The 16,747-nt window shown below is 47.4% G+C and overlaps 1 protein-coding gene across 1 annotated transcript in view; it reads left to right on the top strand.

The window, feature by feature from the left end:
• The window catches only part of PAH (phenylalanine hydroxylase), a 67,238-nt gene that overhangs the window by 24,284 nt on the left and 26,207 nt on the right, over positions 1-16,747 (top strand). The window contains exon 4 of the mRNA XM_002915455.4: positions 9,912-10,000. Within this exon, the coding sequence (XP_002915501.1) occupies positions 9,912-10,000 (89 nt within the window). The remainder of the gene's footprint in view (positions 1-9,911; positions 10,001-16,747) is intronic.

Genomic DNA, 16,747 nt, shown 5'->3' with positions numbered 1-16,747 from the left:
TATTGTGAGAAGACCTGTGTAGTGTCATGACGCTCATTCCCTCCCCCTTACACACCCCTCCCCACTCCCAGCCCTGTCTTCCGGCCCCCTTGCTGCTTCAGTAGTGCTGTCCTGATACTGGGCCCAGATAGGCTGAGGTTTCAGATCAATTGTGGGGGGAGGAAGGCTAGAATTCCTTGGAAGAGTCTGGAAACCCTATGGGATTGTAGGCAAGTTGGTACCTATGTGTGTGCCTGCATGTTTAAAGAGTGATTTTCAAAGGGATCATGGTTTCCAAGGAGGTGAGGACCCTTAGAGAGAAGCTGCTTCTGGCTGTAGGGGGCTCCAGATGGCTGGGGTTTCCCCATTCCCACGGCCTGTGCCCGCCTCTCCTCTCTCCCTTCCTCTGCTCTTCCGTTCTGTGCTGCCATCTTCCCTTTTTCTCTTCTCAGTTCCAAACCTTCTTCCTGGGCATTTCACTTTGCCCCAAGGGCACTTCTCAGGACTGAAGGTGCTTGTTTGTGGCCCTGGGTCTGCAGGAGACCAAGGATCTGCATGTTTGCAAAAATACACGGGATTGATAGCCTTTTTCAGTCCACCTGGATGCTTGCTGGGTGCGTTGATGTTGTCCTAAGTCATGACAGCTGGGGATGAGACTTTTGTTTCAGCAGAATGCCTCATTGATACAAGCAGACCTGCAGCTAAGAGGATAAGCCAAAGCAGGGGGTGTGTACCGAGCCTGGAGCTGGAAGCAGGGCTGGAAGCGGAGCTGGTGTTGTGGGTATGGGGCTTGCTCCCTTGCAGTCTGTTAGAGGCAGCTCTATTCACTGACGGGGGAAGATGCAGTGCAAATGTGATCTCTAGACTCCAGTCCATTTGCCAGGTCACAGGGCTTCAAGCTAAGGCCAATCATAAATTTGTAAGCAGACTCTGTTTCTAAGAGGGATGATGTGAGGGGTGCTGGGAATGACCTGTCATTTCCAAATACCACTTCCTATGCATGTGATTTCAATGCCTACCCGTATCCACTTGGCTGTGTTATATCCGAAATAGCACTGGTCTAAGAGATAGAAGGCCAGCTTCCCATGCAGGTTACCTTACTGCTTCCTCCCTCCCTCTCTTCTCGCTTCCTTCTTCCTCCTCTCTTCTCCTCTTCCTTACCTTCCTGACAACACCCACGACCCAAACCAGTATCCTCTTTTTTGTTTTCATTGTCTTTGGAATTTTTGTAGCATTTAACCATGCTACCCCTGGAATTCTCTCTTTCCTTAGTATTTTATAAATTATGTGGCTCTTATTACAATCCTGACTCTTGAGGGTTTCTTTCTTTTTCTTTTACTACTCCTTCTCAAAGACCACAGTTAGCTTTGTCACCTTCTTTTCTTTCATCCACATTTATGCCCTAATTCAGTTAATCATTCATTTGTGCAACTTACATTCACTGAACGCCCACTCAGTGTCAGCTGTGGGATAGGGATGCAGTAGGGAGAAAGACACGCATGGCGCCTAGACTCATGAGTCTTATAATCTAGCAGGTGGTTCCCACATGGCATGATACCTGCAGGGATAGGAAAGTGTGGTTTGTACCAGGAGCACTTAGGAGGTACACTGAAGCCAGTCTTGGGCATGAAAGGGAGAAGGGGGAGCAAGGTCAGGGAGGGACCCCTGGAGGGAGACAGACATAATGTGCAAGAGGCTTTGGATGTATTCTGTTTGTCTCAAGGTAGATTGGCCATAACTCCCATTGTACGTGGCAGGTACTCAGACTGAGTGCAATGTAAGCTTTCAGAAACCGGAACTTGGTATCTGGGGATACGCAGCCAACTTGCCGGTAGATATGTTTATAAGCTATATGGCATCTTCAAAAGGATATTGGGAGGATAGTTCCAGTTTAGGAGGGTGATTGGAATACAGGATGCTGCGGGTCATTCTTTTACTTATTCATGATTACACACATATCCATCATTGATTTATTCCAACACATTTTCACCTCTTTACTTCATGCTAAGGCCCTTTCATCGTCTGGTTTTCATTCTTATTTTAACATGTGGATGGAGAGATCAAATGCTTTGCCTGTCACGTCACTGATAAAAGTGAGCCCCGAGCCCACCACTCCTCTGCTCCGTCCAGGAGGGGGAAGAAATCAGTCTGGCACCAACAGCCAGCATCTGGTTCACCCGTTCTTGCTAAGACCTTCTCGAGGGATTAGCGCACCAGTGCTTCCCCGTGAGGCTGGAGGCCATGCCTCGGAGGAGACATCCAGGAGCCTGGAAAGAGGGGGTGAGAACACCCTTCTATTTTGGGCCCAGGAAAGGAGATTTATTGCCCTCCATGGGACAGGCTGGAGGCAGATCTGGGGCAAGGCTGGGTGCCTCGCTGGCTAGACCCTGGGGCTGGTGGATGTCTGGTGGAGGGAACGGGTTCATGGGACTCAGCCTGGACCTTAAACTGCTGTAAATTTAATAGCCCTTCTCTGACCCATTGGCCAGGAAGCAGGCTCCCACCAGGCTTGTGGGGGCCTCTTGCTCGGGAGCACTCCTGAGCCAGCCGCCCTTGGCGTCCGGGCTGAGCAGTTGACCCCGATTTAATGAGACCACGACGTGGGTGTCCAGGGCCGGCTCTCCAGCAGGCTGCTTCCCTTGGAGCCAAATCAATATTTATTAATGATCTGCCCCCCTCCAGTGCCTCTGGCCTCACAGAGGGCCTCTGTTGCACCAGCCTGCCCAAGTCATTCATTAACGCTGAGCCCAGCGGCCCGTGAGGCGGTCGAGGGGCCCACAGAGGCCAGCCCACCGCGGAGATATTTGCAAAGGTCATTAATGAGCTAATCTGATTTAACTTTTCAAGACGAAGGCCTGGGTCGCTGGGGTCAGTCTCTATTCCCAGCCCTGTGCTGGGGTGGGGGAGAGGCCCACCATCGCCACTAAAGAAGAGAAAGGAAATGTGAAGGTGTCTCTGAGCAGCTGAGAACTTCAGTGTTCAAAAGTTACTACCCTCAAATCCGGGATGGCTTGGGATGGGAGATGGGGAGCACCCGGGTCAGTCCTAGGGGCTCTCTCCAAGTGCTTTAGAGTCCTGCTTTAGTTCTTCACCTCCTTTCCGTCTCCAGGTGGGAGATCAGGAATCTAAAATCAACCCCCCACGGCCCCGCACCTTCTTCGAAGCCCGCCCAGCAGAGCAGTTCTTCAGGGTCCTCATTCTGCAGTGAGCTCAGTGTTCTTGTACAAGTCCCTGTCCCTCTTCGAGCCTCGGTTTGCTCATCAGAAAAGCAGAAATAATGTCAAGCCCCTAGCATTGCTTTGAGAATTAAAACAATGGAAGTAATGCACTTAGCACAGTAACTGGTGCAAACTAAGCTCTCAAAAAATTAACTTCAAAGGAAAAAAGGCAGCTATAACTTTCGGCTGGGAAAATCGGAAGATCCCAGGTTCACAGGTGTGAACTCTGACCCTGCCACCAGTGACCTCTGTAACTGTACTCAACCAGAGAAGTGTCTCTGGGTTTTCTCTGTGAGGTTCGAGTGTAAGGATGGCAGATGGACCCGCTGTGGCTATGAAAATTCTCACCCCAACCAAGGAAGCAAGCCAGAGATTGGCTGCCTCACGCATTTCACAGTGGAGAAGCCGGAGTCTCAGGGATCAAGCCACTTGCTCAGAATCACAGGGTTTGTGGGTGGGAGAGAGGAAATGTGGGCTTCAGGCCCAGGATTGCCTACCTTTTGCACAGGGTAAGGTGCAGGCTTTCCAACTGCGCCTGCAACCAGTCCACCTTCCCTGGAGCCTCTCGGGCTCGCCAGCTCTCAGGCCAGGTGAGGGTCTTCAGCTGCAGACGAAGCAGGGCCCCTGCTCCATCAAGGATGAGGCAACAAGAATGACTGGAGTCCGGGAGCTCCTGGGTGGCTCCGTCAGTTGAGCGACTGCCTTCGGCTCAGGTCATGATCCCAGGGTGCTGGGATCGAGCTCTGTATTCGGTTCCTAGCTCTAGGGCGGGGGGGGGCGCTCTTCTCCCTCTGCTGCTCCCCCTGCTTGTGCTTTCTCTCTCTCTGTGTCAAGTAAATAAATAAAATCTTTTTTAAAAAAAGGGAAAAAAAGAATGACTGGAGTCTACCAACTGTAGGCTTTTACTGTTCTCTGAAGACTAGCCATTTGTCCGTCCTTGTGGGGTTCCAGCCTTCTTCTCCTCCATTTCACACCAGTCTTCCCTTCTGTCTCCTGCCCTGGGGACTTCAAGCTCCGGCCTCACACAGGAGGTTAGTGGTCTTACAGGTACGTAGAAACAAACACGGAAATGTAGCTATAGGGACACGCCGTGGTTCGGCCTCTCTGAACTCTGAGACATGCACCTACCCGCATACATGAGTGTGTGTGATGTGTGTATATAAATATATGTGTAGTATTGAAAGAAAGAAATACGATAGACTGTAAAACAAAGTGCAGGCTTCATACAAGAAGGTAAAGGTTTGGTCCTGTGTTGTCTGGGGTCCTCTGTAGTCTCCTTCCCTGTAGTGCCTTGGTCTTCACACTGCTCACTTCACGGCCTTGTTGAGAAATGAGCCATGTCGGGACCTTGCTTCCCCCAGTCCCGACAGCCAGAACTTGCCTCTTTTGGGCCACATTTCCTTAAGCCTTGTCCTGCTCTCCAAGGCGATGGCTGGTCAACTCGTCTTAGTTGTGGGGCCTGGCCTGAGTCCTCCTTTACCCCAGATGATACCCAGGCTTTACACCCAGTGGCCTCTGGGACATGATGCTCTCACCTCAGAGGAGGTCTGTGGGGGCGGGGGGGAGGGGGAAACGGGTGAATAGATCCAAAGGTAGGGCTGGGCTGCTGCCCAGATAAAGAGGGTACCAGGCCTGTCGCCCCTTGTCACTGGCCTTCTACAGTGATAATAATGATAATAATGGAACCAAATTCTTATAAGGCACTTGCCATGTGCCACACATGGTTCTAAGCACTATTCATGCATTAGCTCATTTAATGCTCATATGCTCTGAGGTATATACTATTATTATAGTCATTTTACCAATGGGACCCTGGAGGATAAAGAGGCTAAGTAATTTGCCCGAAGTCCCAAAGTTACCAAGTAGCAGAGGCAAGATGTGGACCCAGGCGGCTTGGCTCCGAAGTCTGTATGGCTAGCACCAAGCTTTGCCGCTTCTCCAACCTGGCTGTGTTCTGGGCCTTTTCTGGGTGGTGACAAGGCTCCGAAACTACCAGACATCCCTGGACAGGGGTGAGCGCCCACAGCCTTGCAGTGCTGCCTGGGCGTCCCTCACAGTCTCTGTGACAAGGGTTTGGGGCTTGGGGGGCTGCGCCCACCTTTGTCTCCTCTTTGCCAAGACTTGAATCCTTTGAGGTTTTACAGTCTTCTCACTTTCTTTGATTTTTTTTCCTTTTCCACCTGGAGGTCTGAACTAAGCTAATTGGTCCAACTAGTCCTCCCTTTGGAGGAGCTAAAAAACAAAACAACACCCAGAGCTGACAATATGCTGGTTCTGCTGCCCTCTGGTGTTCGGCAGGGAGACGGCCGCGCGCACAGCTCTGAGTCCAGGTGGGGCAAAAGGCTTGCATCTGTGGAGTAGAACTTTGTTTCTTTGGTGAGAGGAGAAAGGGGAATGGGAGGCGCAGTGCATTGCGGGCGCCGAACAAACTCAGGGCTATATTTCCAGAAGCAAGCAAGATGACATACTAACTGAACTAAAAGTATATTTTCATGTCCCCTCTGGCCAGAGGCTCTTCACAGCATTCTGGTAGGGCTCGAAATACAAAACCCAAAAGGGATTACAGCAACAAGTGAATCCAATACCCCACGTTGTATAGAAGGGGGAAACTGAGGCCCAGGATTAGAAAGCCTGTTAGTATCAGAGCTTGACTGTGAATGGGCTTCTGACTCCAGTCTCCTTTCTCTCCTCTTCCTCTCCCTCCTTCCCTTCCTCTTCCTCCTCCTTGTCTTCCTCTTCCTTCTTTTTCTTCCCTTTATCACCATCATTAAATTCTTCGTCACCCTCATGGTTAATACAGAAAAGCACCTCCTGAAGACTGCTCACTGTGCTAAGATGTGTCACCTTTGCTATAGTATTTAATTCATGCAAAAATGAAGTAATACGGAAAGGTGATTCTAATCCGTATTGTGGATAAAACACTAAGCCTCTGAGAGATAAAATACCTGCTCAATTACACAACAAAATAAGTAGCGGACTTCCCAGTCTCACCTGAAGACTTTCTACTCTGCTCTCTAAGCTAAGAGCAGAGTTAACAAAAATTCCCAGGAGCTTGCCAGTGAACAATAATAGTATTTACTATGTGCCAGTACTGTTCTCAGTGAACACACATATTAACTTGTTTAATCTCATATTGTTCCAATCAAGTAGTATCATATTGTGCTATTATTATCCCCATTTTTACAGTTAGGGAGACTGAGGCACAAAGAGGTTTCATAATTTGTTCTGGGTGCCACGGATGGTAAGTTCAGAGACAGCATTCCAGCCAAAGGTGGCCGGCTCTGCTGTGCTGGGTCTTGATGACCGCCAGACCAACTCTCCCTGAGACAAACAGGGAGCCAGCTCTGGACTGAGGATGGACCCTGGCTATCCCAGGTCCCTTTGACCCAAGGCAAGGCAGTGTCAGGTGCAGAGACCCTCTCTCTGGGGTCTGGACACAGGATGATGTGTGAATTCGTATCCCCCTCCCTCTCCATCTCCTTACACCACGTTCTTCTTCAAGAACGTCCTGGCGTTGTTATCTATTTAAATGTATTTATTGTTTCTTTCTTGCCACCCACCCCCACTAGACGTAAGCACCGCAGAGGTGAAGACTTCCTCAGGGTCTAGTGCCCCAGTCGTAGGAACCGAATACATATTTGTAGCATCTACTTCGACAAGGGGAAGGGTGCCCCAACTGAGAAGGTGGGGGCAGCAAGACAAGGCTGACTTGCCCTGTCTCTGGGGGCAACTGCAACTGCTGGAATTATGGATGATTTCCAGGCAAAAGAGAGAGCGAGTGAGTGGAGAAGGGGTGCCCTGGAAGGGAGGTGATGGGGTGATGACATTCTGGGGAAGCCGGAATGGTCTCAGAGGGAATCCTGAGCACCGGCTGACTACACTAGATGTCCTTTCTCAAGTCCTTCCAAACCCGAATAAGGAAGAGACCCCCTTTTCAGTGCCAACAACAGAGGTCCACCATACAAGGTAAAGCTGTGGACTCAAGAAGAAAGAAAAGCCTGGAGAAACGTTGCAGAGACAAAGTAGGAAGCCAGGTGCCATGCTAGGAGAGCAGAGCTTGGTGCTGAGTCATTTCGACTCCAAAGTCTAGCAGCTGGGACCCAGGAGGTCTATAAAGAGACTTGTCGTCCTTGTTCCTCCACGTCCTCATCTGTAAAATGGGGATGGTAATAACACCAGCTCCTGGGGTTGCTATGTGGATTGGGTGGGGCAGTAAATGTAATGCGTCTAGGACAGTGCCTGGCAGCAAGCAAGTGCTAGATAAGCCTTAGTTAGAATACTACTGTAAAGTGGTTTCCTGTGACTCTGACCAGAGAGCCAACCCTGAGAAGTGGGCTTCTAGGGGCATAGAACCTCCAGGTGGGAGACGGCAAGGCCACTTGTGCAGTCAGGCTCCAGAACCCAGCTAACGATGTGCTCTAACTCCCCAGAGTGGTAGGATGGTTTCATGGTCACTACGGAAACCACCGAGTCATCCAGGTCTCAGTTTGAATCCTGACTTCTCTGCTTCCTAGCAGAGGAAACCCTGTGTTTGGGTTTGCCCCCTAACCTCTCTGTGCCTCAGCTTCCTTGTTCATGATCTGGGGAGACCAATAGTACCCGCCTCACGGGTGAAATATTGAGAACAGCACTCAGGGTTACTTTTTATCACTCACATATGGGGCAGACAGCTTTGCACCTCACATCTGTGGAAACAAGGCTCTAAATGGCCCTTTGTTAATGCTGTTGAAATAAGCATCTCCTTTTGGTGGAACGTGGCTGATTTCTTGCCTGCAGCTTCTAAATGTCAAGATCAAGAGGTGCGTTTCCCCAGTATGGCCACTAGATGGCAAGCATGTGCTTTCTCGCCTCACCTGAGCTGGGCCATTATCCCAAACAACCTGCCTGAGGTGGGAAGCTTCTGGGTGAGACGTTGGGCTGCGCCCTTTGCCTGCGTTCTCATTTACTCCTCACAGTAATACCCAGGTTAAAAGAGATATTCCACCAAAATGGAAAGCACAGTGGCTGGCACGTGGTAAGGCCTCAAAAAACATCTGCTACTCTTCCTGTTGTGGCTATTAGTCCCATTTTTGCAGTTAGGACTGAGGCACAGAGAGCAAAGGCAGGTAGATGCAGCCGGGATTCCAAGCCAGACCTTATTGACTCCAAGTTCAGCATCTTCTCCTCTAAACCTCATTTGAGGGGAAGCATGGGGTGCCTTGGCCTCCCTTCACAGCTCCCCTCAGCCTCCCATGTCTCCTTTGGCTCTGTGACTTTTCCTGAACTCCAGCTTTCTCACTTCCTGTGTGGTCTTCAACCAGGTATTTGGGCTTTCAGAGCTGCAGTTTTTCATCTGTACAATAGGGGTCACGAAGCCGTCCTCATTTTGGAGATACTTCAGAAATCAGAAACAGCCACTAGCTCAGAGTTGATGCTCCATGGATGGTAGTTACTGTTGTGAATGCCTTACAAGTTAGCATAACCAGAGTTCCTTCCTACCTTCCTTCCTCCGTCGCTTCTCGCCCCCCACTTCCATGCCCTCCCTCTCCTCCAGGCACCTGGAATACGGTGCACTCATGGCTCCTGTCCTCGTGGACCTTACAGTCCCAAATGTCCTAGTCTCTGTTCATTCCTGGGACAATTCTACCCTTGTGTCTTCTTCCCCAGAGACCACACAGCTCAGGCCTCATCTACCCCCAACCCCCACCCCAACGAGACTGCTCCAGAAACAAGCCCATAGGTTCTTTATGTACTAGAAGGCACCGTCAAATCCTAAACCGCCTGACTCCATCCTGTTTCATCAATGGAACTTTCAAATTGGCTTGGGCATCAAAAGATTCTGCCAGGATGATGCCTGGGAGCCTTTGGGAGGGAGCTATGTGATAGGAAGATGGGGTCTCATGGGCTCATCCTTGCTTAGAACAGCTCTGGTTTTATCTGATTTATATTCCGGGGTTACGTGTAATACTTTGCTACTAAAGAAAACCATCAAAAACCACTCCACTACACTATAGTAGGTGGGAGGGAGGTAAATTTTGAGATAATTCAGAGAAAATCTTCAGGAAAGAGATTATGTTTGGGAAGATGTTTTAAAATTACTTTCTAAGGTGCTAAGTGAAATAAACTAGGCAGAGAAAGACAAATAATGCATGGTATCCCTTATATATGGAAATTTAAAAAAAAGAAAAGCACCAAACTCACAGAAACAGACAGTAGATAAGTGATTGCCAGGGCCTGGGGCCTGAGGACTGGGGGAAATAGGGTGAGGTTGGTAAAAGCGTATGTTTCAGCTGTAAGGTGAGTAAGGTCTGAGGACCTAGTGTAAGACATGGTGACTATAGTCGATTTGCTAAGAGAATAGAAATTTACTTAGAGAGTAGAACTTAAATGTTTTTACTAACGTCCACAGATAAATATGTGTTAATTAACTAGATGGGGAAAATGCTTTCATCGTGTATACCTATGTCAAATCACAATGAGGTGCACTTTAAATATCTTATAATTTTATTTGTCAGGTATACCTCAATGAAGCTGAAATTTTTTTAAAAAAATTAATTTCCAAGGAAAATGGGAGTTAACTTTTGTATTATAGTTAAGTTGGGGGTTCTATGGGACCGTATTTGTCCCCCCATTGGTTTGTCTAATTGGGGCTAATCCATGCTTCTGACCTTGGTGAGGCCTTTGGCCATGTCCTATCCATCTTCTGCTCAGGACTTTGCCCTTTCTGTGTTTCAGTGCCCTGGTTCCCAAGAACCATTCAAGAGCTCGACAGATTTGCCAATCAGATTCTCAGCTATGGAGCGGAACTGGACGCAGACCATCCCGTGAGTCCCTGTTGGTGGCCCTTCCGATGAGACCTTTCAGTCCTCCCCTCCTGACCTTACTCCACTCCCCGAACCCCAGCAATGTGTCTTCATTGGTTTGCTTGTAGGACAGACATTTGTAGGGTGTTTTCATATACGCCATCACCACTATGGTTATCAAGGTCGTTATTGTTGGCACAAATATGGAAATTATTGTTTATATGTGTATATGATGCACACATACGCACAAACACACAAGTATATGAAAATCATCTTTCTTTCTGTTTTCATCTAATTACAGAGGTTTAAGTCAGGGGTTTGGGAAACAGTAAACCACTAATAACTCTACCAGGTACAGCAGGGCAAGTGGCGACATTGGACCTGGATCCTAAAAACTTAGTAGAAGATGCTGAGGAAACAGTATTGTGCAAGGCTCAGAGTCCTGAAAATATCCAGAATATTTTGAAATGCAGAATATTTTGAAATGGTTGGCTGATGCATTAGGTATGAGGGCCAGATTTTAAAAGGTCTGATGTGGGGCCCCTGGCGGTATAGTCGATTAAGCATCTGACTCTTGGTTTTGGCTCAGGTCGTGATCTCATGGTCATGATCTCAGGATCGTGAGGTCGAGCCCTGCATCGAGCCCTGCACTGGGCTCTGAGCTGAGCTCAGCGAGGAGTTTGCTAAAGTTTCTCTCTACCCCTCCCTGTGCTTGCTCTCTTGCTCAAATACATAAATAAATCTATAAAAAAGTAATAAAAAAAATAAAAGGCCTGATGTGCCAGACAACACAGACTGTGTCCTGTGTCTGGTGGGCAGGGGAGCAGGTCCCCTACTGGGTTCTGAGAAGAGGACCAGCGTGGGGGGATTTTATCACCATTTTCTGTGGGGCGGAGGATTCTGGGGAGGAGTAGCTGAGGCTGGACTCAGGGCCAGGGCCAGTTCTGACATCCTCCTTAGGTGGAAAGGGCCACCATTACATGGGCTGTCACTTCCTCTCTGCCCAGGCAAATGGCTTCTTAATCTTTAAATGACTTGGAAGCTGCTTTCATTTCCAGTGGTTTAGTGTAACTCAGTGAGACTGTCTACATTTCATCTGGAGTCTGTTTTCTTACGCATCTGTGGGTCTTTACAGTTGAATTAAGTTGTGAACTTGCTCTTCACAAAGGCTCTTTGCAGTAAGCAAAGCAGATGCTCCCATTTTGCAGATAGATTCACTGAGGCCCAATGAGAATAAACGACTTTTCTAAGGTCCTGTGTTAATCTTTTAGTCTTAAGACTCTCACCCCAGTGCTCACAGTGCCAGAAGTTAAAGGTCCAGCCAGCGGCAGAAATTCCAGTGCTTCCCCAGAGACAAAGAGAGAGTTATATCTGCAGTGGCTGCTCTTTTACAATATGAACACGTGTTACTTATTCTAATTCAAACAGTAAACCCCTTAGAGTGGACTTAAAAATACAGAAAAGCATGAGGAAGAAAATGAAGATCACCCATGATTCCAGTTATTTCTCTTTTCCTCTTGGTGGTATTCTGCACTTTTTTTTTTTAATAACTATTTTATTAACAGAAACAAAGGCGAATTCCCTCCTGGCGCCCAGGCTTCAAAATAGAAAAAAAAAAAAAATCACCTCTTGTCACACTGTCCTGAAATAATCTGTGTTAATTTCGGTGCGCTTCCTTCCTCCTCTCCCCGTATCTTTCCCTCTGTTTCTCTTTCTATTATTTAGACATTAATATGTATGATGGAATTACGTTTATCATTAAATTATTATATATATAATTTTTTAGGCATTGTCATAACTTATTAAGCAGCCCCCGACGGCAAGCGTGTTTCTGGTCTCTCTATAACGATCGTTTTCTGGCCTGTGCCTCTTGACAAGGCTGCCCCATAGCTTCCTTGATTCCTACTTGTGAAACTGCTTAGCTCAGGATAGGAATCATATTTCAGTCTCCTAATACATTTATACTTAAGCACCTTCTCTCCCAAAAAACTAAAGGTAAGGTTGGAGGATTTTGACCCCTGTTCACCTTCCTGGGGACGGTGCTGCCTTCTCCTGTGGGGCCCAGGGGCAGTCAACACGCTCCAGGAGAGGCTCCAGAGCCCCTTCCACAGGTCTTTGGCTGTGGGCCTTGGGAACAAAGCATCTGCAAAGAGATCATTCCTCTGGAAAAGCCATCTGGTCACCTCGACCCAGTGCATGGAATCAGCCCATCAGGGTGTTTCCTCCTCTTACCCGCCTCCAGACCTCCTGCCCTGACCCAAGACCCTTCCATTGGCCACACTTGCTGCTCATTTGGGACAGAGGGGAAAGGGGGCGGAGGCCGCAGACATGGACATTTCCCTCCTCTTATCCTTGTGTCTCCTCCCGCAGATGAGCTGGTCTTCAAATTCCCTGAAATTCATTTCTGTTACAGACCCAGCCCACATTTTTGGTTCCCCGGCCTCTCGCTCTGATGAATTTTATCGTAAAAGAACAATTTTGTCAGGTACACGAGCTTCCCGCTGAGGAGGCCAGGCTCTCTCTGTTCCTTCCTCAGAGCCGGGAACCGCTGGGCCAAGGACAGAGTAGGCCCTCCAGAGTGCTTGCCCACACTCCCTCAGGCCCCACAGGCCTTGGCTGCCATGTGTGAGGAGTGGTGGGTGTTCTTCCCTTCAGGACCCTCTGTTCTGCTCTGTCCCCGGCGCAGTCAGTACGCTCCCCTGCCCTTGGCAGTGTGCGCTGATGTTTAACTCAATATCTCACTTCGAGGCCTGCAAAACAGCGACTCTGAGAAATGCAGCCAAGGAAGGATTGTTTCTGAAACAGAGGGTAAAGGGCATCTGCCTGCCAGCGCTAGCCAAGTGGGAGGATGAAATAGGATAGCTGCATTCCCCTCGGCCTTCTTTCTTTTGTTGCCAGTGTCTTGCCCCCCCCCCTTCTGCCTTCCTCCCTTCCCCAAGCATTTACTAAGCAAGTGATACTCGCAGCCCACATTTCTTGAGCGTGGACTCTATGCCAGCACGGCGCTAAATGCTTTACCGGCATTTTTTAAATGTAGGTGTCATTATTTTTTTTATAATAATTTTTTGTTATGCTATGTTAGTCGCTGGTGTTATAGCTGTCCTGAGAAGGTTGTGCTTTCTCATTCAGATGAGCAATCTCAGATGGGGAGGGCTGTGAGCTGCGTCCCAGGCTGTATAAAGGAACAGGGGTGCTGAAATGATTTGTAAGACATGACCCCTGTCCTCCAGGAGCCTCTGGTCATGGGGTACAGGGAGGAGTGGTGTTTACAATTTCCAAATGGGGGTGCCAGAGGTGGCTGGGTTACAACTTTACAAAGCTGTAAACTGTACAGTTGCATAACAGGCAGAAAGCAAGTTGTCTGTTTGATTTCCATTGTAAAACTGAGTCTCCTCTCTGACCGTTCCCCAGCCTCGGTGGGCCTGTCCATTGGTCTCCTTCACGTGGGATGCTTTTCCTTATCCTCTCACCTGCTCTTTCCCTGCTGCAAACCCTCTATTCACTCCTGAGGCCCAACTCATATGTTGGCCTCCCTGAAGCCTTCCTCCTCCTTCTTCCCCAAGCCGAGGTTTTGACGCTGATACTGTAAAACTGGGTGCCTGGCGTTTCATACTCAGAGGAAAATAAATTCACTTCCCCATGAACTGTAACCTCATAGAAGACATAAGATACAGATATATAGAAACACACACAAGTGAAACAGTCATATGCAGGCTTCCCAAACTGTCATCTATGAAAAAAAATCTCATGATCAAAGTGAGAAACACTGTATTCTAGAATTGCATTTTAAGCATATGCAAGTCCCATTATCTAGTTAGGGACTTTGGAAAGTCCTGTGAACCTGAAACTCATTCAACCTAATGTTCCTCAAACTTTTTTTTACTTATGTATCCCATTTTTCCTGGAATACCTACCAACGTTATCTTAAATGGTAGTGTTCCATGGAACGCAGTTTGTGTAATATTTATTTTAAAATGTAACACAAAAAAGTACATGATTTAACACCAGCTTTAATGAATCAGTTGGCATGTGCTATCAGTTCTAAGGTCTCTGTGGACTGGAATGGTTAGGACTTCTGGAAAGAGGGAGATGTGAGTTGAGACCTCTAACAACTAGGGTAGGCTAACCTCTTATCAAACAATCTCCAAAGCTCCATGGTTTAACCCACTAAAAGGTTATTTCCAGTCTAGGTCAGTAAAGGCATTGCTCCACACAGTCTTGCAGAGACTAAGTCTCTTCCACTTAATGCCGGCACTTCCTCCAAGTCTTTAGAGCCCTTTCCATTCTGCTAGCACATGGGAAAAGGGAGCGAGAGTCACTCCCAGGTCTTTATGGGCCAGGCCTGGAGGTGATGCACACCTTCCCTCAAATTTCATTGACTGCAGCCCAGTCACATGGCCACTATGAAGACTGAGAAAAGTGGTTGAGCAGTGTTCTCTGAAAGAAGGATGAGACACAGATCTTGGGAAGCCTCTGCCACACAAGCCTGAACCCCAGAGTTCACTATTCCCGTTCCCTTGGCACCTATGCCAGTGTCTAAAGCTGAAGATGTGCACTGGGGAGCTTTCTAGGGAGAAAATATTAGTCAACACAACTGTCTTTCTTCTACCATCTGAAGCTTTCAAACTGTTTTTCAGACTTTCAGATGGAGATATTACACTGCAGAAGGAGACTTGGCCTTCCCAAGAGTGGGGCTATATTTCTAGTACTGCTCTCCTCTTCCTTTCTCCTATTCAAATGTCTCCATCCAAGGGCCCCATTAGAGTCTGTTCTAAGGATGTCAGTCATCAAAGACTTGCTGCATTCCTCCCAAGTTGCTCTGTCAAAGCATAGTTTTCAGAAAGTTAAAAACAACTGTCGTACAAGTATATAGTCAACATTTGTCAAAAGATCCATTAACTCAGTAGCGAGGAAACCAGCAAGATGACAACATTGGTGTGAAGGAGGCTACGAAAGTCCAAAGTATGGATGGTCATTGAAAAATCGAGTGTTGGAGCAAGATCACAGAGATTGCTGTACAAGCGATTAATGTTCTAGAAGGCAATAAAGCCATAAGCGTGTTCCTTTTTCTACTGGACAGAAATCACTTGCAAGTAGATCATAAAATAAATATTCTGCTACTTGTCCATCTTCTATAAGTCAGCATCTTACCTTGAAAAGCTTGGGCCTTACTAAGTAGTAAATTGCACATAAAACAAATATACACGCTCCTTGAGTGTGTGAGTATACAGTGAGCTTGTTAGGCAGTGGTCTAATTTTTTTTGAATAATTTCTTAACAGCTCCTACTCAGAAGTATGCTGAATATGCCGTGCACTGAAAATCCAGTGATAAGTGAAACAGCGTCCTGAGTTTAATGATATTAACAAGCATAATGATTATCTGAAAAGAGAAACACTCAGGTTATTGAGAAAGTGTATTATGGAGGAAAACCAATAAACTTGGAAAAAGCAAGGAAGGTCTCTAAAAATGCAGTTTAACCAGGAAAGGCCAAGTCATAGCTTGTTGGTCTGGAAGAGTGGGAAAGAGGATTCCAATAAGAGGGAACAGTATGTGTGAAGGTCTTAATGTGGGATAAAGCATGGTGTGTTTAAAGAATTAAAATAAGATCAATTTGGATAAATTTGGACTGTAATATGTGGAACTACAATTGTAGCTCAACACAGGGTTGGAAGCATAGGCAGAGCCAGGTCACACAAAGCCGTGTGGGCTGCGTTAAAATTTTGAACATTGTCCTAAAATTGATGAGAGGCCATTTAAAGTTTTTAAGGAAGGGATCAACCCCACCAGATTTGCACTTTATAAATCTGCTTGGGCTGCATGAGGGGCATAGAGAGAACTCAAAGAAAGGCCACTTGGGAAGCAATTACGGTAGTCCAGGTGAGAAGTGATGGGGTCCTGAACCAGGGGATTGTGGCGAGAATAAAGTAAAAAGGACAGACTTAACGTATTTGGAAGGAAGAATGGACATAAATTGATTATCAGATTTGAAGGAAGAGAGGAGTAAAACAATGACTCCCAGGTTATTGGGTTGGACAACCAGGTGTCTGAATCCTTTCCAAAACAGACTTCTTGGCCTTATTGGTGGCGGCCACGACCAGCAACAGAGAGCAGACAAAGGGCAGGGCTGTTGTCAGTGCTGCCCTGGTCTGTTGGTTGGCAAATCTCTGGCCATGCCTGCAGGATGGCTTTGACAGATACCGTATCTATCACTTTGAACCTCTTGTCTCCTGTGTACCATCCTTCCTCCAGTTGGTGTGGGACCGATGGAATGCAAACAGCCTCTCATTATTGGAATAGATGAAATAGAAATTGCAAGGTAAGAATTCTACTGATGCTGTTTAGAAGGCCCAAGGTTGGGTGATGGGGCTCAGTGACCCCTTATAGACTCTATCCTTCTTGTGTTCTGAGCCAGATTTCTCAGCTTTTGGATTTCCTACCATTTTGTACAAATACATCATTTTTTGATTCAGAATGTTACTTGGTGCCCTGCCTACGTTACCTAATCTAACCCACCCAACACTGTGACGTAGCCAACAGTCTCATTTTACGGATGAAGAAACTTAGGTTCGGAGACTTGAACTGACTCACCTCAAGCCAAGCTCCTAGTCACTGGAGTTAGTAAGCCACCCAACCTGCCTGACCTGAAAACCCCTGTTCTCCTTGCTAGTCTGAAGATGGCATTTCTGAGGTTTAGCCTCAGCCATGACATCAAGAGATGATAAAATAAAGATCTTAGTCTAGAGTACCCAGAAGACTTTACCAGATGG

The sequence above is a fragment of the Ailuropoda melanoleuca genome, chromosome 15 (assembly GCF_002007445.2).
Source record: "Ailuropoda melanoleuca isolate Jingjing chromosome 15, ASM200744v2, whole genome shotgun sequence".
Taxonomy (NCBI): Eukaryota; Metazoa; Chordata; class Mammalia; order Carnivora; family Ursidae; genus Ailuropoda; species Ailuropoda melanoleuca.
Note: the sequence above shows the minus strand (reverse complement) of the source record. Positions and strands in the feature narration are given on the sequence as shown.